The sequence below is a fragment of the Bos taurus genome, chromosome 8 (assembly GCF_002263795.3).
Source record: "Bos taurus isolate L1 Dominette 01449 registration number 42190680 breed Hereford chromosome 8, ARS-UCD2.0, whole genome shotgun sequence".
Taxonomy (NCBI): Eukaryota; Metazoa; Chordata; class Mammalia; order Artiodactyla; family Bovidae; genus Bos; species Bos taurus.
Window position 1 is genome coordinate 77229743 of NC_037335.1, and position 26737 is coordinate 77256479.

Below are 26737 nucleotides of genomic sequence, written 5' to 3' on the forward strand. Positions count from 1 at the left end.
ACCTGAAGGAGGCTTTCAGGGGTGGGAGGAGGGGCGTGAGCGCGCGGCAAATCGGGCGGGAAGCAGCGAAAAAGGGTTAGGGCGCGCGCTGTGGCGGTTCCTAGTCTCACGGTCGCGGGCCCGGGAACTGCTGTTGCGCGAGGGGAAGGCGGGACGCCCAGGTCGGTGTAGGGCCAGATGAATGCCCCCGTTTCCACAGCCCACATTCGCGTCTTCTTCCCTCCCCGGTACTCCCCTCCGGCCCATGCTGCAGGGCGAGCTGCGCGTTGGTAAGTGCAGCCAGCTTGCCGGCCCGGCCCTCGCCGCGCTAACCCGCTGTCTGTAACGGGCCGCAGCGCCCTTCAGGCGTGGCCCGGGCAGGGGGCGCAGCCGGCAGGTTGCGGTCCGCGGTCGGCTGGAGGATCGGGCGGGATTCCGAGAAACGGTGGCAGTCTCGCCGGGCTGTGGCGGTCGAGCCTTGGAGTCCTGTACTGTTCGCCCCCTTTGCTTCCGGCCGGGAGCCTGCGCTCCCAGGGTCTTTACCGGGCTCTGCGTTCTGATGAAACTTTTTTTGCCCTTTTCTTTTCTTTATTAATGGGGCCTGTGATACGAGTATTTTATAGTGTCGTTGCTGTAGTTACGTGTGAAAAATTTCTGAAAGTACTGCTTTCATATCCTACAATGAATGCAAATAGCAAAATGAGCTGTAGACATCCGCTTTCCGTTCACTCGCCTTAAATCACCCACGGTGTGTCGGCAGTGACTTAGACTAAACCTCTCGCCCTCATATAGATATGTTATCGTCCTAGAGTGTTCGGGTTATACTTAGTGTTCGGCTACTTCTAAGGCCTTTGTGTCAGGCTTTGATGGGTTTTTTTTTGTTAAGGCCCTTAGGTCCAGAATCGGTGACAAACCTCGGAAATTACCAGTAGTAGTACCCAGTCTCCGCATCCCGACTCAACCCTCCAGCTCTCAACCACAACCCCAAACTTGTGTTGAAAAGTGAAAATGTTATACGTTACACATGAAGCTAAATCTACCGTTAGAATACACATTTTTTTGGGTAATGATGAATTTGTGCTGATTCATTCCATTGTAATTTGATTTCCCTCTTGAATACTTTGCAAATTAGATGTACCAGCATCTTAAAAAGTGTGTGATTTTGACCATCTATTTTACTTGCTTAATATGGAAGGAAACTCTTTTTAGGGGAAACTGAGGACTTCATGAAGCACCAAATATTTACTGGCGGGAATGGTAGTTAAGTACTGTTGGAGCATAATGTCTGGGATTGTGGGGTTTATAAAAGGCTCTCTGAGTTGTTTTTTAATGGCCCCCATCGTAAAGAATATTATAGTCTTGTTGGGAAGTAAAACTCAATGTGCGTTTGGTTTTATGATACATAGTTCAAATTCTTATTTAATGTTCAAGAAAAGTTGATTGAATGTATGAAGGGGCTGGGGATATTTGGATTATAGAGATTTAATCTGCCAGTCAGGATTTGCAACATTTAATTGAATCTGTCTTTCAAAACCAGGGACACTTCACTAACACAAATAGGCACATATAGGATAATGTACTAAGGGTGGTTTCTTTCAAACTAGTATTTCTGTTGAAACCATCATTTTCTGCCTTGGTAAACAGTGATGACTGGTGAGCAGGAACGCAAAGTAAAAAGCTCTTAAGAACTTCCCAGTTTCACTGTCTTCTGATTGGACCCTCAAACCTGAAAACTCTTATTCCCCTTTTCTAGATTTTTTTTTTAATCTAATTGTTTTCTTCCTTTACCTTTTAAAATTTGCTGTTTAGGTTTACTTTTTAAATAACAAGAAAGTCTGTTTTTTACAAACAATTTTATACCTGCTTCATTCAGAGACTTGCCAGTTTGAGGAAGGTCTGTCTTTTCGCCAACCTTTCTTTCATCCTCTGTTATTTTCAGCCAAGCTGTGTTATATCTGCTTATTCAAGGACTTAGCAACTTGATTGACATATTGTGCTCTTGTGTAATTAATTGTGTGATTATTTGGACTCCTGATGAATTTAAGTCTGGTATTACTTAGCTGTGGAATTTACATAAGGTAAACTAATATAATTGAGATTGTACTCTAGTCAGCTGGATGATTATTTAGAATTTTGTAACTATTATTTTTTGAGTTTGTGCCAGACTTTGTGCTGGCCGTTTAATGCTTATTACAGTCCTGTGAGTAAATTGTGGATAAGACAAAGAGAAGTTAAGGAACAAGTCTAAGGTCACAAAGCGTAGATGGGAATCAGACTCCTATACGTGTTTTCCGTCTTTCTCTTGTATTAGGTTATGGAGGATCCACAAGCAGCTCCACTAATTACTTCTTTCTGATTTCAGCCATTAAATATAAAATTTTCCCCATAATTTTCAGAAAGTGTCTTCTCAAAATTCTTGGGTTACCTTAATGTTATCCCCAAGAGTTAAAAACAGACTTACGTGTATTTTTTAAAGTAAAGGCAGTGGAAACATGAAACGGTTATAACTTAAATATTTGTTAGTGCTTTTAAGTCTTAACTATTGATTGAATGCCACATACCATGTCTAAAAGGATGGTACTTGTGCCTCTTCTTCTATTTGTTAAAAAATTGGAATATGTGAGGCTGACTGAAAATTAACTTATAGATGAAATTTGTATAAATCTTAGTATTGATGACTGATATTATAGAATTTTCCTACTCTGTTCTCTTCTGCTCAGTTCCTGCAGTCAATATCTAGAATGTAGATTGCTGTGTCAGCCAAGTTAAGCAGGAGCAAGATGTAACTCAGTTTTTAAAAAAATAATGTTTTCATGATTATAAAATTAATGGAGATTAATGTAATTTTACATATGGTCTTTTTTCCTAACAAAATAAAATAACATATTTTCATGTCATTAAATAGTCCTTAAAATATTTCTTTAAAAAACTATTTCCTGGATCCAGTGTGATTATGTATGTATTTATTTTACTGTTGTTGAACATTTAGTTTTTTTTTTCCACACTGTAAAAGCTTCGTGATAAGCACTCTGGCACATAAATCTTTGTCCTTATTTCTGAGTGTTTTCGTAAGATTAAGTTTTGAAAATAAAAGAAGTAGATCATATGGTGTGAACATTTCTTACTGTACAATTTCAACAACATATACTTTTTTTATATTCTTTTCATGGACAGTGATGTTTTTGAGGATCAAGGGCTGGGAAATTGTGGTGCTCTAGCTGACACCTGGAGAAGGCAATGGCAACCCACTCCAGTACTCTTGCCTGGAAAATCCCATGGATGGAGGAGCCTGGTGGGCTGTAGTCCATGGGGTGGCGAAGAGTCCGACATGACTGAGCGACTTCACTTTCACTTTTCACTTTCATACATTGGAGAAGGAAATGGCAATCTACTCCAGTGTTCTTGCCTGGAGAATCCCAGGGACGGAGGAGCCTGGTGGGCTGCTGCCTATGGAGTCGCACAGTCAGACACGACTGAAGTGACTTAGCAGCAGCAGCTGACACTTCCCTTGTGAGTTGCTTACCTGCAGTGACCATGGTTACTCAATTTCTCAAGAAAAGGAGGAACAAAAACCTTAGAAGTTCTCTTGAAGGAATAGATGCAAGTAATACAATTTACTAATTAAATACAATTAGTAAATAAACTCCTTAATAATTTAATTAACACAATTAAATTATTAAGGAGCTCAGTTATTGAAACCCAGTCTAAACTTTATAATTTCACATGATAATACTTTTTCCATTTAGCAATTTAATAAGCTTTTCTTTTAATAATTAATAAGCTTTTTTTTTTTACCTGTAGGAAAAAAATTTATATGTTAGAAACATCTTTTTATAAAATTGTTTTAACATGCATTTGTAGGCACTAAATTATGTTTTATATCAATATGCCCTCTACCTGTCTTTGCTGTTAAATGAAGAATTCTATGCATATTCTATGCAAATGTGCATTTAGTTATGGTAACGTTGTTATAAAATTATAGTACATCTCTGGAAGTGGAGATCCAAATCCTGAGGGTAGTATTTTAAGAAAATTATTTATTAGGAATTTGTCCAGACTACTGTCTGAAAGGATTTTTGTCACTTTCTGTGTTCAACAACACAAACAAGGAAATGCATGTTTGAAATAAGTACAAAATTTAAAAATGAATACATAAGTCTTAAAATATCAGTTTGTGATATTTAAAAAAATTTAAAACTGCTTTATATGGTACTTTAGTAGAGTTATAGCAAAAGGAAAAGTAATAGTGATAACACTGCTTTGAAGCTATTACAAAGATAGATGCAGTAGGTGATGTGTTTCTTTCATTTGACTTTGTAAATGAAATAATTTAGAATGTACTAGGTGAGCTTGTCATTTATATGAGATCAGAGCAAAGTCTGTTGATTGTTAATACTGTAGTGCTATTACAAACTAGCCATTTATGAATATGTTTTGTATGCAAGTGGGTATATGTAAATGAGAGACTGACTTTACTTTCTCTTTTCACTTAAGTCAAACAGCATCTAGAAAATGGTATACGAATGGAGATTAGCAGAATCTAGTTCAGAGCCTGATACTATGTATGATCTTTATGTCTTTAATCTTCATGCCTGTTTCATTCTCACCCAAATAGAAGACAGTACCTACCCTTTCTATCATAAATGACTATTTTGAGGTTTAGGTAATATTACAGATGTAAAATAATATATTTTGAAAAAGTTTAAAATCTTAAGAGGTTTTAATTTTTACTCACCCTTTTCTTCACTTCTCTGTTTATACAGCTATACTGCTGCTATATAGAATTGACACCACTGAAATTCATTTCTTTAATTTCATTTTCTATCCAGCCTTGACCTTTTCAATTCACAATCAGTCTTCCTTTTTTTTTGGTTTCTTCCTCCTCCTAGAAGTATTAACAGTATTAACTCCTACTATTTAACAGGTTCATGTAGAAAATGGCATTTGTGTTAAGTGTCTGCATGTAATAACTTAGGGGTGTATATGGTTATATACTATACTGTACATCCTGAATGATTCATAGTACAAAACATTCTGCAAACAATTTAATTGATGCGGCATTTATACTTGCTAATTCATTTAAATAATTCTAACTACCAAAAGTATACTTTCTTGATTTCAGTTTACTTAATGACTATCATCTCATTACAACACCCCTGCCAATTATACCAGGCCCATTTGCCAGTGTTGTGGTGGTTAAATTTTAGTGAAGAAAATAAAGTAACTTACTGAATGAGTACACCTGAGAGCCTTGGATATAGCTTAATTTTTGATGTTAATAATGTCAACAGATAAAAATAGATCTATAAAGTACAGATCTGTGTCTTGAAGATAAGATATCTCTCAACTATGGCATCATAAAATCATGCTTGGAGATTTTAACATGCCTTATTTTAATTAATTTCATGTGTTGATGGTATTTTGTTCTAGGTCCATCTTTTAAGCATACAGCTGAATTTGGTTTATTCAATTTGAGAGTATCTTTTAAGAGGTGAGTTAATCTATATTCATTATGATTGCTGATATATTTAGACTAATTTTTACCATCTTGTTAATTTCTGTTTATCAGTTCAGTTCAGTCGCTCAGTTGTATCCAGCTCTTTCCGACTCCATGGACTGCAGCGCGTCAGGCCTCCGTGCTCATCACCAGCTCCCAGAGCTTACTCAAACTCGTGTCCATTGAGTTGATTATGCCATCCAACCATCTCATCCTCTGTCATTCCCTTCTCCTGCCATCAGTCTTTCCAGCATCAGAGTATTTTCAGATGAGTCAGTTCTTTGTATCAGGTGTCCAAAGTATTGGAGTTTCAGCTTCAGCATCAGTCCTTCCAATGAATATTCAAGACTGATTTCCTTTAGGATGGACTGGTTGAATCTCCTTACAGTCCAAGGGACTCTCAAGAGTCTTCTCCAACACCACAGTTCAAAAGCATCAATTCTTTGGTGCTCAGCTTTCTTTATCGTTCAGCTCTCACATCCATACATGACTACTGGAAAAATCATAGCTTTGACTAGACAGACCTTTGTTGACAAAGTAAAGTCTCTGCTTTTTAATATGCTGTCTAGGTTGGTGATAGCTTTTCTTCCAAGGAGCAAGCGTCTTTTAACTTCATGGCTGCAGTCACCATCTGCAGCGGTTTTGGAGGCCCCAAAATAAAGTCTGTCACTGTTTTCACTGTTTCCCCATCTATTTGCCATGATGTGATGGGATGAGAGTCCATGATCTTAGTTTTCTTAATGTTGAGTTTTAAGCCTGCTCTTCCACTGTCCTCTTTCACTTTCATCAAGAGGTTCTTTAATTCCTCTTCGCTTTTTGCCATAAGGGTGGTATCATCTGCATATCTGAGGTTATTGATATTTCTCCCGGCAATCTTGATTCCAGCTTGTGCTTCATCCAGTCCAGCATTTCTCGTGATGTACTCTGTATATAAGTTAAACAAACAGGGTGACAATATATAGCCTTGGCATACTCCTTTCCCAATTTGTAACCAGTCTGTTTTTCCATGTCCAGTTCTAACTGTTGCTTCCTGACCTGCATACAGGTTTCTCAAGAGGCAGGTCAGGTGGTCTGGTGTTCGGATCTCCTTCAGAATTTTCCACAGTTTATTGTGGTTCACACAGTCAAAGGCTTTGGCATAGTCAATAAAGCAGAAATAGATGTTTTTCTGGAACTCTCTTGCTGTTTTGATGATCCAACGGATGTTGGCAATTTGATCTCTGGTTCCTCTGCCTTTTCTAAATCCAGCTTGAACATCCGGAAGTTCACGGTTCACGTACTGTTGAAGCCTGGCTTGGAGAATTTTGAGCATTTCTTTGCTAGCATTGAGATGAGTGCAATTGTGTGGTAGTTTGAGTATTCTTTGGCATTGCCTTTCTTTGGGATTGGAATGAAAACTGATCTTTTCCAGTCCTGTGGCCACTACTGAGTTTTCCAAATTTGCTGGCATATTGAGTGCAGCACTTTCACGGCCCCGTTCCCTTTGTGCCTTCTTTTGGATTGTTTTCTTTATTCTGTGTTTTTCTCAGCAAATTTGAAAATCAGTTGTTATATTTCTATCATTTTGGTGTTTGTCTTCAGTATTTTTATTAAGTATATAATTTACATTCAGTAAAATTTATGTTCTTTTTGATGTATAGTTCTGTGAGCTTTGACAAACATTAGTCGCATGACCATTGCTGTCACCTGTTACTATGGTGCTGCCTTTTCCATTGTTGTTATTCAGTTGCTAAGTTGTGTCTGATTCTTTGCAACCCCATGGACTGCAGCATGCAAGGCCTTCCTGTCCTCCACTCTCTCCTGGAGTTTGCTCAAGTTCATGTCCGTGAAGTTGGTGATACCTTTCCATAATGCCCTGTAACTGGAATTATACAGTCTTTGTCTAACTTTTACCTAGCATGCTGCATTTGCTATTTGTTTCAGTCTATTCGGGCTACTATGACAAAATAGCATAAACTGAGTGGTTCATAAATGACAGAAATTTATTTGAAAACTGAAAAGTCCATGGTCAAGGTGATGGCAGATTTTGTGGGTGTCTGATAAGGACATGCTTCCTGGTTCTTGGATGACAGCCTTTTTATAGCAACCTCTTGTGGCAGACGGAGAAGGCGATGGCACCCCACTCCAGTACTCTTGCCTAGAAAATCCCATGGATGGAGGAGCCTGGTAGGCTACAGTCCATGGGGTTGTGAAGAGTCGGACACGACTGAGGGACTTCATTTTCACTTTAATGCATTGGAGAAGGAAATGGCAACCCACTCCAATGTTCTTGCCTGGAGAATCCCAGAGACCGGGGAGCCTGGTGGGCTGCCGTCTATGGGGTCTCACAGAGTCGAACACGACTGAAGTGACTTAGCAGCAGCAGTGGAAGTGGGGAGTCTGAGCCACTGGGCCACCAGGGAATTTCTATGAGGGCTTCATTCTCATAATCTAAGCACTTCACAGAGGCCCCACCTCCCGATACCATCACATTGGGTATTAGGATTTCAACATACGAATTTTCTGAAGGAGAATATCTGTAGCAGTATTCATCTTTGTTATTGCATTTATTAGAAGTGTATTCTTTTTTAACACTGAATGATATTTCATTGTAATGATGTACTATTATTTGTCCATGAAGGACATGTGGGTTGTTTCTGATTTTTGGTGAAACAAGCTGCTGTAATTGTTCACATACAGATTTTTAATGAATGTAAGTTTTCATTTCTCTTGAGTAAATACCTAGTAATGCTGGGTTGCATGATGAGTGTATATTTAACTTTGTAAGAAAATACTGAACTGTTTTTCTTCCTAATAAACTGCTAAACTGTTTTTCTTCCTAAAAATCTGCTAAACTGTTTTTTAAAGTGATTGTGCTATTTTGCTTTCCAACCAGCAGTGTATGAGAATTCCAGTACTTGGAATTATCAGTTGTCTTTTTTATTTTAGCTATATTTTAATTTTAGATTTCCGTAATGTCTTGTCATTTTGCATATCTTTTGGTGAAATGTCTATTCAGCTCTTTTGCTCCTTTTAAAATTAGTTTGTTTTCCTATTGAATTTTTTAAAAGATTTTTTTCTTTTTTTTGGTGTGGACAATTTTTAGTTCATTTTTATTGAATATGTTGCATATTGCTTTTTGTTTTATGTTTTGTTTTTTCGGCTGTGAGTCATGTGAGATTTTAGCTCCCCCACCAGGGGTTGAAGCCACACCCTCTGCATTGGAAGGTGATGTATTAACCACTGGACTGCCAGGGAAGTCCTCCTATTGAATTTTAAAATTATTTTTGTAATCTAAATATGTCTTTTGTCAGTTACCTATTTCTCCCAGTCTGTGGCTTGTCTTTTTTGTTTGTTTGGCTTGTTTTTATACTTTAAGCAGTGTCTTTCATAGAGCAGAATTTTAAAATTTTGGTGAAGCTCAATTCATTAGTTTCTTTCTTTTATGAATTATGTATGCTTCTAGTGTTGTATCTGAGGAAACTTTTAAGAAACTAAGATCACAAAGATTATTCTCCTAACTTTCCTTCCCCTTAAAAAAATATAATTGACATATAACATTTTAGGTTCAGTTGTACAACATCATAATTTGTATTATTGCAGAAAGTGAAGTCGCTCAGTCATGTCTGACTCTTTGCAACCCCATGGACTGTAGCCCACCAGGCTCCTCCATCCATGGGATTTTTCCAGGCAAGAGTACTGGAGTGAGTTGCCATTTCCTTCTCCAGGGGATCTTCCCGACCCAGGAATCAAACCTGTGTCTGCTGCATTGCGGGCAGACTCTTTACCAACTGAGCCACCAGGGGATCCCTATTATTGCAGAACTCACCACAGTTAAGCCCAGATGACATCCATCACCACACTTAGTTACAGAATTTTATATTTCTTGTGATGAGAACTTTTAAGATCTACTCTCTTAACTTTTAAATATGCAATATAGTATTTTAACTACAGTGACCATACTGTACATTACATTTCTATGACTTAACTGATTTTATAACTGGAAGTTTGTACCTTGTGACCCCTTTCGTCTGTTTCGCCCACCCCTGATCTCTGGCAGCTGTCAATCTGTTTTCTGTTATATGTGAGCTTTTTTTTTTCTCCTAGCTTTTTTAGTTTTCACATTTATATCTGTGCTTCATTTAGAGTTAATTTTTGTATGTGGTATGAGGTACTGGTTGCGGTTTAAGTTTTTGTGTGTGGAGATATCCCTACCTCTTTGAGAATATTAATAATAGTTTTTTTTGAAGTTTTTTGTATTCTTTCATAGTCACTTTATTCTTATTTTTTAAACATTTAAGATTCTGCATTTAAAAACAAACTTCTCCAGGTATAAATTCTTCTCTTGGTTGTGTGTCCTGATGTGGCTCATCATGGTAATTTTCCTCAAATATAGTTTTGGCTTGAGAGCTCATGTTGGATAGAGGTTTTTCCCTTTGGTGTGTTTTTGGAGTTGCTTCAACCTGCCCTCTGACTGGCATAGGTCTAGATCAGCTGTGTCCTTAGAGATTTGGGTATTTAGTGAATAGCCTGGTTCTGGACCATGTTGTATTCTATACAAGTGGTATACTCTATGTATCTATTCTTAGATTATCTCTGTTCTCTCCATAGGCCATAGGTAGGTGCTGAATAGAACATTTTTGGGCACAATTCTAGCAAGTAGTCTGTTGTGCCCTATAGTTGGCATACTGGGCCCTTAGAGCCTTGTAGCTTTCGCCTGCAAGTCCCCTTTTCCTGGTGTCTTTAGTGCCCACTTAAAACTCTAAAGTAAAAGTTTCTCAGTCGTGTCCAACTCTTTGTAACCCCATGGACTGTACCGTCCATTGAATTCTCCAGGCTAGAATGCTGGAGTGGGTAGCTCTTCCCTTCTCCAGGGGATCTTCTTAACCCAGGGATCGAACCCAGGTTTCCCGCATTGCAGGTGGATTCTTTACCAGCTGAGCCACCAGAGAAGCCCAAGAATACTGGAGTGGGTAGCCTATCCCTTCTTCAGGGCATCTTCCTGAGTTCCTGGCCCAGAAGTTTTTACTCTTTGTTATTGAGTGTAGCTATGTATTTAAAGTTTTATCTTGTTTCTTGTATATCCTTCTAGATAGAGGTCCTGTATGTACAAAATCAAGAAGAATATGCTTATTGTCCTTTCTTTTGTACACAAAAGTTAGCATGCTGTGTTTTGTTTTTCTTAGCAACAAGTTAGAGAATATTTCCATTTGATAAACCAGAGGGCTCGTGTAGAGATTGTTGGTTTCTTTGTTAAAGAGACATGCTGATTTGACTCTACATGGTTTATTTTTATCAGAATGGGCATGGACCTCTCCTACCTCTCCTATCTGTTTTCACATTGTTTTTCATACATGATTTAAAATGTATCTGTACTCTTAATTATTTTCTTCAAAGTAAAGATTCATCAGTTTGGTAGTTATGACCTTCTTAATTCTTCCTCCTAAAATGTTATTCTTGTATTTCTCATAATAACTGTAACTCTTCCTTTAAATTTTAACCATTTGTTGAATTAGTAATGTGACTACTTATTTAGGGTCACAGAGCTTGTAAGTAAAAGAAATTTGGCACCAGACTTGTACACTGAACCTCTGGATTATATGTTAGTCTCCTTTTTTATTTCATTTTTTTAACACAATAAAGGGTTTTTACTTTTAAATGACTATCAGTATATCAAATAATAACATGTTAACAAATTCTTGAATTCTGTTATCTAGTAATTTTGATTAAAAAATGCTAAAAGTAGCCCAAACAATTTTACTAGCATTCATTGTTTTTTTAGCCAGAAAGGACTGTTTTAAGGCTAGATGCTGCTTAGTACAGGTTACAAATAACTACTTACTATTTTTTTCATAGATAAAGCCCCTGACCTTCAGAAAGCTTTAGGGGAAAAAAAATTAATCCCCCTTTTTAAGTTAAAAATTAAAAAAAAAACTATACCTACAAAAAAAGTCAGTGTGTGTGTATATGTATATGTATAGACACATATTTGTCGCTTGAGCTAAAAGATGTAGGAAACCAGACAATATATGCCTATTAAATTTCTAAGAAATGCAAGGTTAAAAAAAGAAATATTTGTATAAACTCTAAGTTTTTACAAGGATGCTAGATTTACTATTTTCTAAAAATGAGAGGACCTACTATATAATATACAGAAATAATTTAATGCCTTTTCACAAGAATATGTCTTGAACTAGTCCATGGGACAGGACTTCTTCCCTGGTCCATTTATGCAGTAGTTTTTATGGATCTGCCAGATGGTGCAGACAAAGGCTGAGAGGTTATCTAGGACTTCATCCCTGTTTTGCCAGAAGTAAACCTGAAGGATAGTCATCCCTGGGTCTCCTTTTCCACATCACTGCTGCAGCTGCCATGGCATCCAGAGCTCTGGCTTCTTTAACTTTGAGCCCTTCTCCCTCTGTAGGCGGTCAGTTTCAATTTCAGCTGCTTTGGCCTCCTTTCACCTTAGGTTGCTTGTGAACCTCCGACATCTTCTCCTATCCTTTAATTTTCACGGTAGCCCTCTGCAGTAAGGAAGGCAAGGAAGCAACCTAAGATAGAGTGTCTAAGTTTCTTGTGGTCCCTTGCTTTTGTTTATTTCATTCCAAACCTCATGTTTTTAGTGTGTACTACCTCCACTCTACCCTGATTGATAATAGGAACCTTCAAAACCATACCATCAAACTCTTGCACTTACAAAAATAGGCCAGTGATTGTTTCTGCAGCTTCCTCTTATAACCCTTACTGTTTTTTGTCTTAGCTCTCAGGCCATTGCTGAGCAATAGAGGTTACAAGTACTCCACTGAACAACCAGTTCTAAATCCTGTCATCAAATCCTGTGCTCCTGTTCCAAATGGTAAGTTTTCTTATGGGCATATTAAAACTTTATAAATTTAGAGTCTTCCTCTGTTGAAGGAAAAAATTTAATTTGTGAGAAAAGCTTAGTCTTTTTAGTGTTTTGCTACTTTTTTTAATCATACTGAGAAAATCAGAAGTATATTTACGTGATACGACTGTTGAGAATCATTTAGATAAATAAGATGCTTTACATCAGCTAAGAATCTGTTACTTGTTATAATTTTACCTGATTATTATATTAATATAATAACTACTAACATTGTATGTATTGCGTAGGTCTGACATTGTGCTTTACAAATGTTAATCATGTAATCCTCACAACAGCCCCATTAGGTAGGAGGTGGTATTGACATTTTATAGATGAAAAAACTAGGTTAGAAGAAGTTAAGAAATTTATGCTAGGCTGTAGAGCTTATAATTTGACAGAGCTAGCCTTCAAACCTTTATATATCTGTCTCACATTTTTTGCTTTTCTCATTGTACCATCTGATTACTTGTGGCATTTGAATTTTTGCTATGTAGAAAGTCAAAGAATTACATGCTAGAGAGAAAGTCTAAAGGTTTGGCTACTCCTGTTTGTGCATTGTAGAGAATTATAGAAACTCTATTTAGATATACTGAATTACAATAATTTTTTTGTTTGTTTTCAGGTAATAGATGCCTAATATTTCCTTTATGTGAAAGAAATGAGTGTAACTAGTATTGCATTAAGAGTTGAAACCTGGCTTTCAGCTACATGGCATGTTAAAGTGCCTGTAACGTGGCTAGAAGCTTGTATTAACTGGATCCAAGAAGAAAATGATCATGTTAATTTGAGTCAGGCACAAATGAATAAACAAGTGTTTGAGCAGTGGCTCCTTACCGACCTGAGAGATTTGGAGCATCGTCTTTTACCTAGCGGCATTTTAGAAACTCCGAAAGGAGAACTGAATGGATTTTTTGCTCTGCAGATTAATTCATTGGTTGATGTAAGTCAGCCTGCATATGCCCAGATACAAAAGTTGAGAGGAAAGAATACAACCAATGACCTAATTACAGCTGAAACACAAGTAACCCCCAAACCTTGGGAAGCAAAGCCTTCACGAATGTTGATGCTACAGCTAACTGATGGAATTGTACAAATACAAGGAATGGAATATCAGTCTATTCCAGCTCTGCATAGTGATCTTCCTCCAGGTACAAAAATTTTGATTTATGGAAATATTTCTTTCCGTCTTGGTGTTCTCTTATTGAAACCAGAAAATGTGAAAATGTTGGGAGGAGAAGTCGATGCTCTTTTAGAGGAATATGCCCAAGAAAAAGTTCTTGCAAGATTAATTGGGGAACCTGATCCTATAGTTTCAGTCATACCAAATAATTCTAACCAAATCATCCCCAGAATTACGGATGTTCTAGATCCTGCGTTGGGACCTTCTGATGAAGAACTCTTGGCAAGTCTTGATGAAAATGATGAGCTTGCAGCAAATAATAATACCTCTTTGGAAAGAAGTTGTTTCATAGGTAATTCCTCAAATACTGTTCCCATCAGACAGTCAGATTTTGAAACAGAACTTGTTATTTCTCCAAGGCCAAGGGAGAAACCACGAAACCAATCTATGCTTTTTACTGATGAGGAATTAGATGACTTTTCATTGGAGGAGGCCTTACTTTTAGAAGAAGCTGTCCAGAAAGAACAGATGGAGACCAAAGAATTACAGCTATTGACTTTGAACAGAACTACAGATGAAAGTATAGAGAAGTTTTCACATAGATCTAATACTCTAAATAATTTTTCTTTTATTTGCAAAAATGGAAACAATAATTGGAGTGAAAAAAATTTATCTGAGCAAATGACTAGTGAAGACAAATCTCTTAGTTGTCCATCTACTAGAGACCAAAACAGTAGTAGTCTTTCAGTTAATCATAATGTACCTCTACCCCATGATTTTACAAATAAAGGTAAGAGCTCAGAGACATATAAAATAAAACAAATTAGCAGTTCAGATGGACATTCCTTAAATAATAAAATGTTCAATGGAGAGCTAGTCAGTAATGTACCAAAAAGGAGTTCAGATGTTCCTAATGAAAATGAGCACCATTTACAGACTTGTTCTTTACAATTGTCAGAGAATAGCACTGGACTTCCTATCACCATGGATTTGTATTCTCCACCCTTTATCTATTTGTCTGTTCTAATGGCCAGCAAACCAAAGGAGGTTACAACAGTGAAAGTCAAAGCATTTATTGTAACTTTAACCGGAAATCTCTCAAGTTCTGGTGGCATTTGGAGTGTAAGAGCAAAAATTTCTGATGGTACTGCATATCTAGATGTAGACTTTGTAGATGAAATACTTACTAGTCTGATAGGGTTTTCAGTATCAGAAATGAAACGGTTGAAAAAGGATCCTTGTAAATACCAAAAGTTCCTGGAAGGTTTGCAGAAATGTCAGAGAGAGCTAATAGATTTGTGCTGTCTGATGACTATTTCATTTAATCCCTCCTTGTCTAAGGCAATGGTACTGGCATTACAAGATGTTAATACGGACCACCTTGAGAACCTAAAGAGGAGATTAAAGAAATAATTTATTGAAATAGTATTAGAAAACAATTCAAATAAGCAAGGAAATATTTAGAATTAAATTTGTCCTTTTACTTTCACAACTTTTTGAAAAGGAAGTTTCATAACTGATTTCAGTTTAATTTTAAAATGCTTGATCATGATTGTGTGTTTAAGTTTTTTTAATAAAGTTTTTTGTAGTAAGTTTGCTGAATGAATTTAATGACCCATTGTTGTTGAGAAATTTTGTTTTCCACTTGTTATTTCACATAAGGTGACTGGTAAAGTATTGGTGTTTACCAATGAGTCATACTGTTGAAAGAAGGTTAACAATTATAAGTAGGTAGTTGAGTACTTCTAATTTGTACCCCAAAAGATTTGTTTATAATGTTTTTCTTAGGAAAAAATGTAAATCCAGTGGAATAGAATGTTAGACTTTCAGATGTTAATTGTTTTGCTGGTTTTTATTTTGCTGATTGTAAATATTTTGTCTGGTATATTTAAGGCAATTATTATCTTAACTAGATACCATTTCAAAGATTATATTGAATAGTTAAAAACTTGATTTTCAAGGATAATCTATTAAGAAGATCCAGTTAACTTTTGGGGGGATTAAAATAAGATGTATATCTATGTCTTTAGTTGTTATCTCCTTTCTGAATTAGTTTTACATGTAAGTCTTCCTTTAGTTTTGTTGGAAGTGCTGATTTCTTTTTCAAGGGAGGCTGTTTCCCACTTTCCCATTTTGCTGTTAAAAAATCACATTTGAAAGGTTAAGTTATTTTTATTATTCTTTTTTTAAAATGTAAATTAAAGTATCTTTAAAACATTAAATAATAAACACATGGCATTTTTAAAGAAATGTAATAGGAAATATCTGGAAGTAAGATAAATACATATATAAAAATATGATATGGATATAGCAGAAAAATATTCTAAAAATCTTTTGTTATTATTGGTTGAAGGATAATTATCAGAGTTCAAGGCACAATCCAGATTTTGCTGCTGTATCCTTTGATAATAACCACTTCTATGTCCTTGCATAGCTTATTTACTACAAGAGGCCTAAATGGATGGTATTATCTTTCATTATCTTTATTCTAAGTGTTCTCCTGTACTCTGTCTCTGTGAGTAGTGCTTGAAAGCTGTTATTAAATTTTATTTTCTCTTCATATTCAGTTACTGAAGACTGGGTATAATACTTAACAGTCTTCCCAGGTGATGCTAGTGGTTAAAGAGCCCACCTGCCAATGCAGGAGACATAAAAGGTGTGGGTTTGATCTGTGGGTCAGGAAGATCTCCTGGAGGAGGGTATGGCAACCCACTCCAGTATTCTTGCTGGAGAATCCCATGAACAGAGGAGCCTGGTGGGCTACAGTCCATATGGTTGCTAAGAGTCAAAGTTGCAAAGACACTACTGAAGCTTCTTAACAGGCACACACACAGTACTTTACCACATCAATCCTTTCTTCTGTATTGGACCTTTGTTTCTGACTCTAGTCTTCACTGGCCTGGAGTATTCCAGTAGGATTACTAATTGGCCTGTGCTTTGTTTTGTCCTTAAGCCTTTAACCATAATTCTGCCTGAATGATCTTTCTGACCATTCTTGTTTATTAATAAACTTCTTATTTACTACTCTTTGTTGCCCTCTGATACCAACCTTTTCCAAACTCTTCATCTAGTATGTATGACCTTTTGCAGTCTGGTCCTTGCCTTCCTTTTCAGCCTTGCCTTGCCTCCTTATTCTTCACCTACTTCGTCTGCCGGTAAATTTTAGTCGAACTTGTTCCACAAATGTGGGGAATATACTTCATACTTATATTCTAGCTCACAGTAATAACCCTACCTCCCAGATTTCCACTCAACTTAAGCTTTAGATGCCCATTGAAGTGTTTCATAAATTTCCCTATCCACTTTCATGCCCTTTGTATATTGTATAGACTATTATTTATGTTTTATTATACTTTTTTGCTTCCTGTATTCTACTGCTACATTTTGGGCAGAATAATTCTTTTGTAGAGAGCTGTCATGGGGACTCTTTAGCAACATCCTGGCCTCTACATGTGATGTAGAATCCTTCCAGTTATAGATGAATGGATAAAGAAGTTGTGGTACATAAATACAATGAAATATTACTTAGCCATAAAAAGGAATGAATTTGAGTCAGCTGAACTGAGATGGATCAACCTAGAGCCTGTTATACAGAGTAAAGTAAGTCAGAAAGAAAAATATCATAAATTAAAACATACATAGAAAAGACAGAGAGACCAGAGACCAAATTGCCAACATCTGCTAGATCACTGAAAAAGCAAGAGAATTCAGGAAAACATCTACTTTTCCTTTATTGACTATGCCAAAGCCTTTGACTATGTGGATTGCAACAAACTGTGGAAAATTCTTAAAGAGATGGGAATACCAGACCACCTGACCTGCCTCTTGAGAAATCTGTATGTAGGACAAGAAGCAACAATTGGAACTGCACATGGAACAACAGACTGGTTCCAAAATTGGGAAAGGAGTACGTCAAGGCTTTATATTGTCACCCTGTTTGTTTAACTTACATGCAGAGTACATCATGCAGAATGCTGGGCTGGATGAAGTACAAGCTGGAATCAAGATTGCCGGGAGAAATATCAATAACCTCAGATATGCAGATGACACTACCTTTATGGCAGAAAGCGAGGAACTAAAGACCCTCTTGAAAGTGGAGAGTGAAAAAGTTGGCTTAAAACTCAACATTCAGAAAACTAAGATCATAGCATCTGGTCCTATCACTTCATGGCAATTAGATGGGGAAACAATGGAAACAGAGACTATTTTTTTGGGTTCCAAAGTCACTGCAAATGGTGACTGCAGCCATGAAGTTAAAAGATGCTTGCCCCTTGGAAGAAAATCTATGACCAACCTAGACAGCATATTAAAAGGCAGAGATATTACTTTACCAACAAAGATCCATCTAGGCAGAACTGTTTTTTCCAGTAGTCATGTATAGATGTGAGGGTTGGACTATAAAGGAAGCTGAGCACCAAAGAATTGATGCTTTTGAACTGTGGTGTTGGAGAAGACTCTTGAGAGTCCCTTGGACAGCAAGGAGATCCAACCAGGCAGGCCTAAAGGAAATCAGTCCTGAATATTTATTGGAAGGACTGATGCTGAAGCTGAAACTCCAATACTTTGGCCACCTGATACAAAGAACTGACTCATTGGAAAAGACCCTTTAGCTGGGAAAGATTGAAGGCGAGAGGAGAAGGGGGGGTGGCAGCAGGATGAGGTGGTTGGATGGCATCACCGATGTGATGGACATAAGTTTGAGTAGGCTCCAGGCGTTGGTGATGGACAGAGAAGCCTGGTGTGCTGCAGTCCATGGGGTCGCAAAGTCAGACACGAGTGAGTGACTGAGCTGAACTGAAAACATACACATGGAATTTAGAAAAATGGTATTGATGAACCTATTTGCAGGGCAGGAATAGAAACACAGACAGAGAACAGACTTGTAGACACAGTGGGGGAAAGAGAGGGTGGGATGAATTGAGAGAGTAGCATTGAAACATCCCTTATCTTATGTAAAATATTAATCCCACCAGGCTCCCCGGTCCCTGGGATTGTCCAGGCAAGAACACTGGAGTGGGGTGCCATTTCCTTCTGCAATGCATGGAAGTGAAAGTGAAGTCGCTCAGTCGTGTCCGACTCTTAGTGACCCATGGACTGCAGCCTACCAGGCTCCTCCGTCCATGGGATTTTCCAGGCAAGAGTACTGGAGTGGGGGTGCCATCGCCTTCTCCTGGCACTTAAATTACCTGTGTGATAATCTCCAATTGGGAATTTAACATAAAAAAGAATGACCCTGTGGGAACCTGGCAGAAGCAAATGTAAAGTGGAAAAATGGGTATAAGCAGATCATCTTTAACTTCTTAGGAGTGAATCTGCTTTCAGAGATTATATGTTCTTTGCTCCTGCATTCTGTATATCTTATATGTATTGATCGCTACTCTAAGCCACCACTGCTTGCGACTGGTGGGTATATCTGCTCAATTCTGGAGTTAGCAGGCAATAAAAGAAATGCTCAGAGAGCCATGGACTTAATATGTGCAAGAGGGAAACAAAAGAGAAAAGATGAAAATATCAACAGGGGATTGGGTATTTTAAAAAACTAAAAGACTGTAACAGCTGAAATTTTGAAAAGTCAATGAATGAGCTTAACACCAGATGAAACACAGCTGAAGACAGTGAAATTTGGTCAGAAGAAAAAATTCAGAGTATATAGAGACAAGAGGATGGAAAAGAACCAAAAAGTGATAAAACACCAAGAAGGGCTAACACTACTGTAACTGTAGTCCCCCCAAAAGAGAGGAAATAGAGGATACTTAGAGTTAATGCTTAAGAAATTTTACAATTTAGGGAAATTAAGCTGCAAATTCTGGAAGTCACACAAAACCTGAGCAAAATATATTCAGAGTAATCATACCTGTGCAAATATCAATACCATTGAAAGCTAAAAAAAAAAAAAAAAATCCAGAATCCAGAGCAGTGAAAGAAGGCATATTTCAAAGCACCAGAATATACCCAGTGTGAATCATGATGTTGTGCACCTGTAACATAATGCCAATTTTACTTCAGTTAAAAAATTTGGGAATCAAAAGATGGGATGTCATTTTCAAAGTGACAAAAAATAAGTACCAACTTAAAGAGTTCTATACAAAGCAAAAATGCCCTCAATAGTAAGGGTGCAACTGGTAAAATTAAGAAAATTTCATACACAAAAATAATTTTTTCCCTAACTACACAAAAATGTCTTTAAGCAGAAGGAAAATGATAACCAAATGGAAGCTTAGAGATGCAAGAAGGAATGAACAGCTGAAAGAGTAAATATACGGGTTAAATGAATAGTGATTTTGAAATGGAAATAATGTTTTGAGGGTTTTAACTACATGAAAACAACAGCATTTAAATTGGGTGAGGAATAAAGAAAAGTATTTTAAGGTCCTATGTCTGAGAAAAGGTTAAAGTTGTAGTTTTATATTAGACTTGAATATTCAGAGTTTTATGTTATAATAATGAGTATCTACACTGAAAGATTTATAAGAGTTTATCACTATATATTAATGGAATAAAAATAACAATAACAAAAAGTATACTCAATACAAAAAGCAAGAAAGAGAAAAGAACAAAATGGTGTATAGGAAAAACATTTGGTGAGGTGGTAAATTTAAATCCAAATGGATCAGAAATTACATTAAATGTAAATAAGCTAAGTCTTCCTATAAAAGACAAAAATTGTCAGTAACATAATCCAATTACAGTCAAACTTTGTTTTATTGTGCTTTGCTTTATTGCAGCTTTTATAAATTGAAGGTTTGTGGCAACCCTGTGTCAAGCAAGTCTTTGGTACCATTTTTCTGACTTATTTTAAAGTATATACATCTTTTTAGACATAATGCTACACACAGTCTACAGTACAGTGTAAACACGGGCTTCCTAGATGGCTCAGTGGTAAGGAATCTTCCTGCCAGTGGAGGAAATGTGAGTTCAATCCCTGGGTCAGGAAGATCCCTTGGAGAAGGAAGTGGCAAACCCACTCCAGTGTTACTGGCTGGGAAGCTGCATGGACAGAGGAGCCTGGTGGGCTACAGTCCATGGGGGTTGCAAAAGAGTCAAACATGACTTAGCAGCTAAACAACAGTGTAAACAAAACCTTTATGTGCACTGGGAAAACAAATTTGTGTGATTGACTGTTGTGATAATTGCTTTATTGTGGAGGTGTAGGACTGAACCCACAATATCTCCGAGGTATGCTTGTATATACAAGAGACACACATAAAATGTAAGGATGCAAAAGAATGAAAGGATATAAAAATATATATAAACACTGGAAAAAAGCTGCTATGGCTATATTAATATCAAACAAGTTTGGGCCAAAGACTTACTAGTAGTAAAGAGAGTTGATAAGACTAATTCAACAGGGAGATTTGGCAATTCTAAATATATAGAATTCAATATATTGTGTCTCAGTTTATCAGAGAACTACAAGGAGAAATGAGAAACCTGCAATCATAGAGGAAGATCACATAGTAACCAAAATTGGTAGAGTTACAGAAAATACTATTGACCTAATAACCGTGTATAGGCTACTGTACTCAACAAATAATACAGTTTTTCATGGACACATGGAGCATTTACAAAAATGACAATTCTCTATACTGGAAAGCAAATCTAAACAAGATTAAAAAATTTGTAACCAGAGCATAATTCTTTGATTGTAATTAAAAAACAAAAACAACAACAAAGGGGGAAGGGTAGAAAATGTCATGTTTAGAAAATACAAAACATACTCCAAAGTAACCTTGGTTTAAGGAAGAATCCACAATGAAAGAAAATATTTAAAAAATAAAGTATCAATGTATGAGGTGTGGACAAAACTGCTTAGAGAAGCACTTTATATTTTTATTAGAATAAAGGCTAAAAGTCAGTGAAAAAGAAAGTGAAGTCGCTCAGTTGTGTCTGACTCTTAGTGACCCCATGGACTGTAGTCTACCAGGATTCTCCATGGGGTTTTCCAGGCAAGAGTACTGGAGTGGATTGCCATTTCCTTTTCCAGGGGATCTTCCCAACCCAGGGATCGAACCCGGGTTTCCCACGTTGTAGGCAGACTTACTGTCTAAGCCAGCAGGGAAGTCCTAAGTGAGTTGAACATTTATCCCAGTATGTTATAAACTGCAAATGAAGCACAAAGAGGGAAGAAATAAGAGCTTAATTTACTGAAATAGGAATCAGATGTCATAAAATTAACAAAGTTAAGAGTTGCTTCTTTGAGAAGATTAAAATGAAGGAAAAAGTATGAAGACACAAATATCGGAAATGAAGTGGAGATAATCACTGCTTAATCTACATACATTAAAAATCTAAGAGGATATGAATAACAATGCTGAGGCATTGAACAGTTTAGATGAAATGATCAAATACCTGAAAAACTACAGATAGAAGAAAGACAAATCTGAACCATTCCATATTTGCTAAAGTAGTTATTTCTGACAAGGAAATAATAGTCTTCAATTAATGATATTGGGACAACTCCATAGCCACATGCAAAACAATGAAGTTGAACCTATACCTCACATTATATACCAAAATTAACTCCAAGTTTACTGAGTACTCATATGTAAGAACTGTAACTTAAAACTCTGGAAGAAAACATAGTTGTAAGTTTTTGTGACCTTGAATGGGACAATGGCTTTTTAACACATGGTAACCAAAGTAGAAGCAGATAAATTGGACTTCATAAAATTTTTTTAAAAATTGTGCTTCAAAAGGCTATCAAGAAAATAAAAACTCTCAAGAGTGAGGAAATATATTTGTAAATTATATATCTGATAAAAGACTACTATCTAAAATTCCTCAACAATGAAAAGACAACCCAATTTAAAAATGGGCAAAGTGTTTGAATAAATATTTCATCAAAGAATATCTGTGAATGTCCAGTAAGTACATAAAATGCTCAACATCATTAGTCATTAGGGAAATGCAAGTGAAAAACACAGTTAAGATACTATATTTCACTGCTGCTGCTAAGTTGCTTCAGTCGTGTCCAACTCTGTGCGACCCCATAGACGGCAGCCCACCAGGCTCCCCTGTCCCTGGGATTCTCCAGGCAAGAACACTGGAGTGGGCTGCCATTTCCTTCTCCAATGCATGAAAGTGAAAAGTGAAAGTGAAGTCACTCAGTCATGTCCGACTCTTAGCGACCTCATGGACTGCAGCCTACCAGGCTCCTTTGTCCATGGGATTTTCCAGGCAAGAGTACTGGAGTGGGTTGCCATTGCCTTCTCCAATATACTCACTAGGATAGCTATAACAAGACGATGATAATTTTGGCAAGAATGTGGAGAAATTGGAACCTTCACATGTTGATGGGACTATAACATGGTACAGCCTTTTTGTAAAACAGCCTGTCATTCCCTAAACATTTATGATATGACTTAACAATTACATTCTTGCCTGAGAAAATTGAAAGTGCTCACACAAAAACTTGTATATGAATATCCATAGCCGCATTATTCATAATAATGAAAAAGTAGAAGCAACCCAAATGTTCATCAACTGATGAATGGGTAAACAAAATGTAGTACATACAATGGAAAACTGTTCATCCATAAAAAGGAATGAAGTATTCATAAATGGAACAACATAGATGAGTCTTGAAAAGCATTATTCAAAGTGGGAAAAGCGACACAAAAGACTATGATCCCACTTACATGAAGTATCCATAATAGTTAAATCCATAGAGACAAAGTAATTCATGGTGGCTCAGAGCAGGAGGGAAGATGATCAGTGAATGACTGCTGATGGATACAGAGTTTCTTTGGGCAATGATTTACATGCTCTGAAATTGGTGATGGTTGCACAACTTTATTAGTATACTAATACAGTCAATCGTACACTTTGTAAAGGAGATCTACTGTTAAAGAGCTCACAAATCCAAGCTTAGATGGCATCCCCACAGATTCTTTCAAATATTAAAGTAATACCACCCTACATAAATTCTTTCACAAGCTGGATAACAAGAGAATATTCCCCAATTCTTTTTACTAGGCTGACGTAACTTGGAATCTGCATAGGAGATTGAAAAAAAAAATTGCAGACTAATCTCATGAATATAATTTCAAAATATAACTTCTTCCTAAATACTAGCAATTAAACCTGAAAATATAAAAAGAATACATCATGACAAAGTGAGGTTATTTCAGGAATGCAAAGATGGTTTAACCAGTCAATGTAATTCACATTAAGAGATAAAAACTAAAGCCATAAAAAAAAAAAAAAAACTAAAGACATTCTTGGATGTGGAAGAAACATTTCATAAAGTTTATGTATTCATAATAAAAACTTAAACTAATAAGAAGTAGGTTTCTTATCCTAATAAAAGGTATACATAAAACCTATAGTGGACATCATACTTGGGATTAAGACCAGAATATCTCCTGTTTACTACTTCAACTCTGTGCTGGAGGTCATAGCCAGAATAATAAGGCTAGAAAAAACAGAATGAAACAGGTGTTGGAGAGAAAGAAATAAGCCTCTTTATTTATTTGCCAGTGACGTGTATGTAGAAAGTCCAAAATCTATAAACTACTAGTAGGACATGGTACTTGTCAAGGTTACTGTATATAGGACAATTAAAATACTTGATTATGTTCTTATATATCAACAACAAGTAAGAGAAACTGCTATTTACTTGCATAAACATTAGCTACTTTGGAATGAAAGTAATGAAAGATGTATAAGACTTCTACACTAAAATTGACAAAATATTGAAGATATAAGTACATTAAGTTCATAGATTAGAATATTCAGTATTTTAAAGATGTCAGTGCTTCCCAAATTGATTTATGGATTCAATGCAATATCCAATTTTCAGAAGAACATGTAAGTGTAAATCGAGCTGATTCTAAAATTTATATGGAACTTCAAAAACTTAAGCTGTGTCACCCCAAATACTTCAGCAAGTATTTCCTATAAACAGTTACAATATATGTAATTAGAATAGGAAAAAAAATTTATGTGGAGTAAAGGATGTTGAGAAACGCTGGGCTGGAAGAAGCACAAGCTGGAATCAAGATTGCCGGGAGAAATATCAATAACCTCAGATATGCAGATGACACCACCCTTATGGCAGAAAGTGAAGAGGAACTAAAAAGCCTCTTGATGAAGGTGAAAGTGGAGAGTGAAAAAGTTGGCTTAAAGCTCAACATTCAGAAAACAAAGATCATGGCATCCGGTCCCATCACTTCATGGGAAATAGATGGGGAAACAGTGTCAGATTTTATTTTTCTGGGCTCCAAAATCACTGCAGATGGTGACTGCAGCCATGAAATTAAAAGATGCTTACTCCTTGGAAGGAAAGTTATGACCAACCTAGATAGCATATTCAAAAGCAGAGACATTACTTTGCCAACACAGGTTCGTTTAGTCAAGGCTATGGTTTTTCCTGTGGTCATGTATGGCTCTGAGAGTTGGACTGTGAAGAAGACTGAGCGCCGAAGAATTGATGCTTTTGAACTGTGGTGTTGGAAAAGACTCTTGAGAGTCCCTTGGACTGCAAGGAGATCCAACCAGTCCATTCTAAAGGAGATCAGCCCTGGGATTTCTTTGGAAGGAATGATGCTAAAGCTGAAACTCCAGTACTTTGGCCACCTGATGCGAACAGTTGACTCATTGGAAAAGACTCTGATGCTGGGAGGGATTGGGGGCAAGAGGAGAAGGGGACGACAGAGGATGAGATGGCTGGATGGCATCACTGACTCCATGGACATGAGTCTGAGTGAACTCTGGGAGTTGGTGATGGACAGGGAGGCCTGGCGTGCTGCGATTCATGGGGTCTCAAAGAGTCGGACATGACTGAGTGACTGATCTGATCTGATCTGATCTGAAAGGATGTTGAAATTAATGTACAATTAGAGGCAAAATTGTTCTTTTCACAGAGAGGACAGGAACTCAGCTGGTCAATTATTCTGCATTGCAATCTGGTATCTACAATTTGAAAAGTGAAAGTGTTAGTCCCTCAGTTGTGTCTGACTTTGCAACCCCATGGACTGTCGCTCTACAACTTACTGAGCTGTAAAATAACTCCCTTAGGATCAGAATTATTTGCCTTGGAGGAGAGTTCTCTACACAAGACATAGTTTTCTCTTGTAGCAGACATTTCCCCCTACAGAAAATATCTTCTCCCATTCATTAGGCTGTGGTTTTTTTTTTCTTTTGTTGATGGTTTCTTTTGCAATACAATATTTTAATTCAGTCTTCCTTGGGTTAGTGGAAAACTCAACCACAGAAAATAGTTGCGTTCCCATTACTCAATGTAAAGTTTCCTGAGGACTTTAGAAAAAACAATACTAGATGAGGCCCCTCTGCTCCCTAGTCCATGCTGTTTACTGCTGGTATTTATGGTGTAAGCCCAAATGATTCCTTTTGTGCCATGTGGGGTATATTCAAGTTTACCAAAAACAGAACCTCCAGATAGCCTAGGGAATGTAAATATAGGTGCAGGAAGGTAAGGATAATGTAAGGTTTTTTGGTCTCATTAGAATTTGCAAAGATTAGCTTCTTTTCAGCTTCCCCATATATTGACCATAACGCTGTTTAACTTTCTTTAGGTTGTTGAGCCTTGGTGCTAAGTCCAACTTTCCTAGGTGCATCAATAGCCATTCCCCTTTGAGGCCTGTCACCTATTAGGGCAGAGACAAATGGGGGGATTTGGGGGAGAATGGATTTTATTATTGAAGGTGCCACACTCCACCAGGTACTTTCCAATTTTGAGGAATTCTCCCTTTCCAAATTTTTCATTTTTCTCTTCTTTACCTTCCTCTAACCTAATTCCCTGAGTGCCTAATTCCAGGCACTTAAAAAAAATTGAAGTAGTTTTTTATATATATATATAACATGTATAAATAATAGGTATATAATATATGTGTATTATGTGTATCTCATATAGATATGGTCCACTGGCCATCTGTATGTCTTCTTTGGAAAAATGTCTATTCAGATCCTCTGCCCATTTTAATTTTTTTGTATTTTCTTTGCTCATTTTAAAATTGAATTTTTTTGTTTTTATTGAGCTATATGAGTTCTATATTTATTTGGATATGCTTATTGGATATATGATTTGCAAATAACTTCTCCCATTCATTAAGTTGTCTTTTTGTTTTGTTGATAATTTCCTTTGCAATACAAAAACTTTTTAGTTTGATGTCAGCCCATTTGTTTATTTTTGCTTTGGTTGCCATTGCCTTTGGAGTGAGATCCAAAAAAAAAAGAAAATTCCAAGAGTGATGTCATGGAGATTACTATCAATATTTTCTTCTAGGAGTTTTAAGGTTTCTGGTCTTAACATTCA

General features: G+C 36.8%; 1 protein-coding gene across 6 annotated transcripts; it reads left to right on the plus strand.

Moving 5' to 3' along the window:
- Positions 1 to 30: 30 nt before the first annotated feature.
- RMI1 (RecQ mediated genome instability 1) lies at positions 31 to 19774 on the plus strand. 6 transcript variants are annotated; one of them, XM_024995935.2, is made up of 5 exons: positions 31 to 269; positions 866 to 1042; positions 5410 to 5470; positions 12216 to 12311; positions 12964 to 19774. In XM_024995935.2, exon 5 carries the CDS (start codon positions 13000 to 13002, stop codon positions 14872 to 14874), a length of 1875 nt encoding a protein of 624 aa, XP_024851703.1. In that variant the 5' UTR covers positions 31 to 269; positions 866 to 1042; positions 5410 to 5470; positions 12216 to 12311; positions 12964 to 12999; the 3' UTR covers positions 14875 to 19774.
- Positions 19775 to 26737: the final 6963 nt, after the last annotated feature.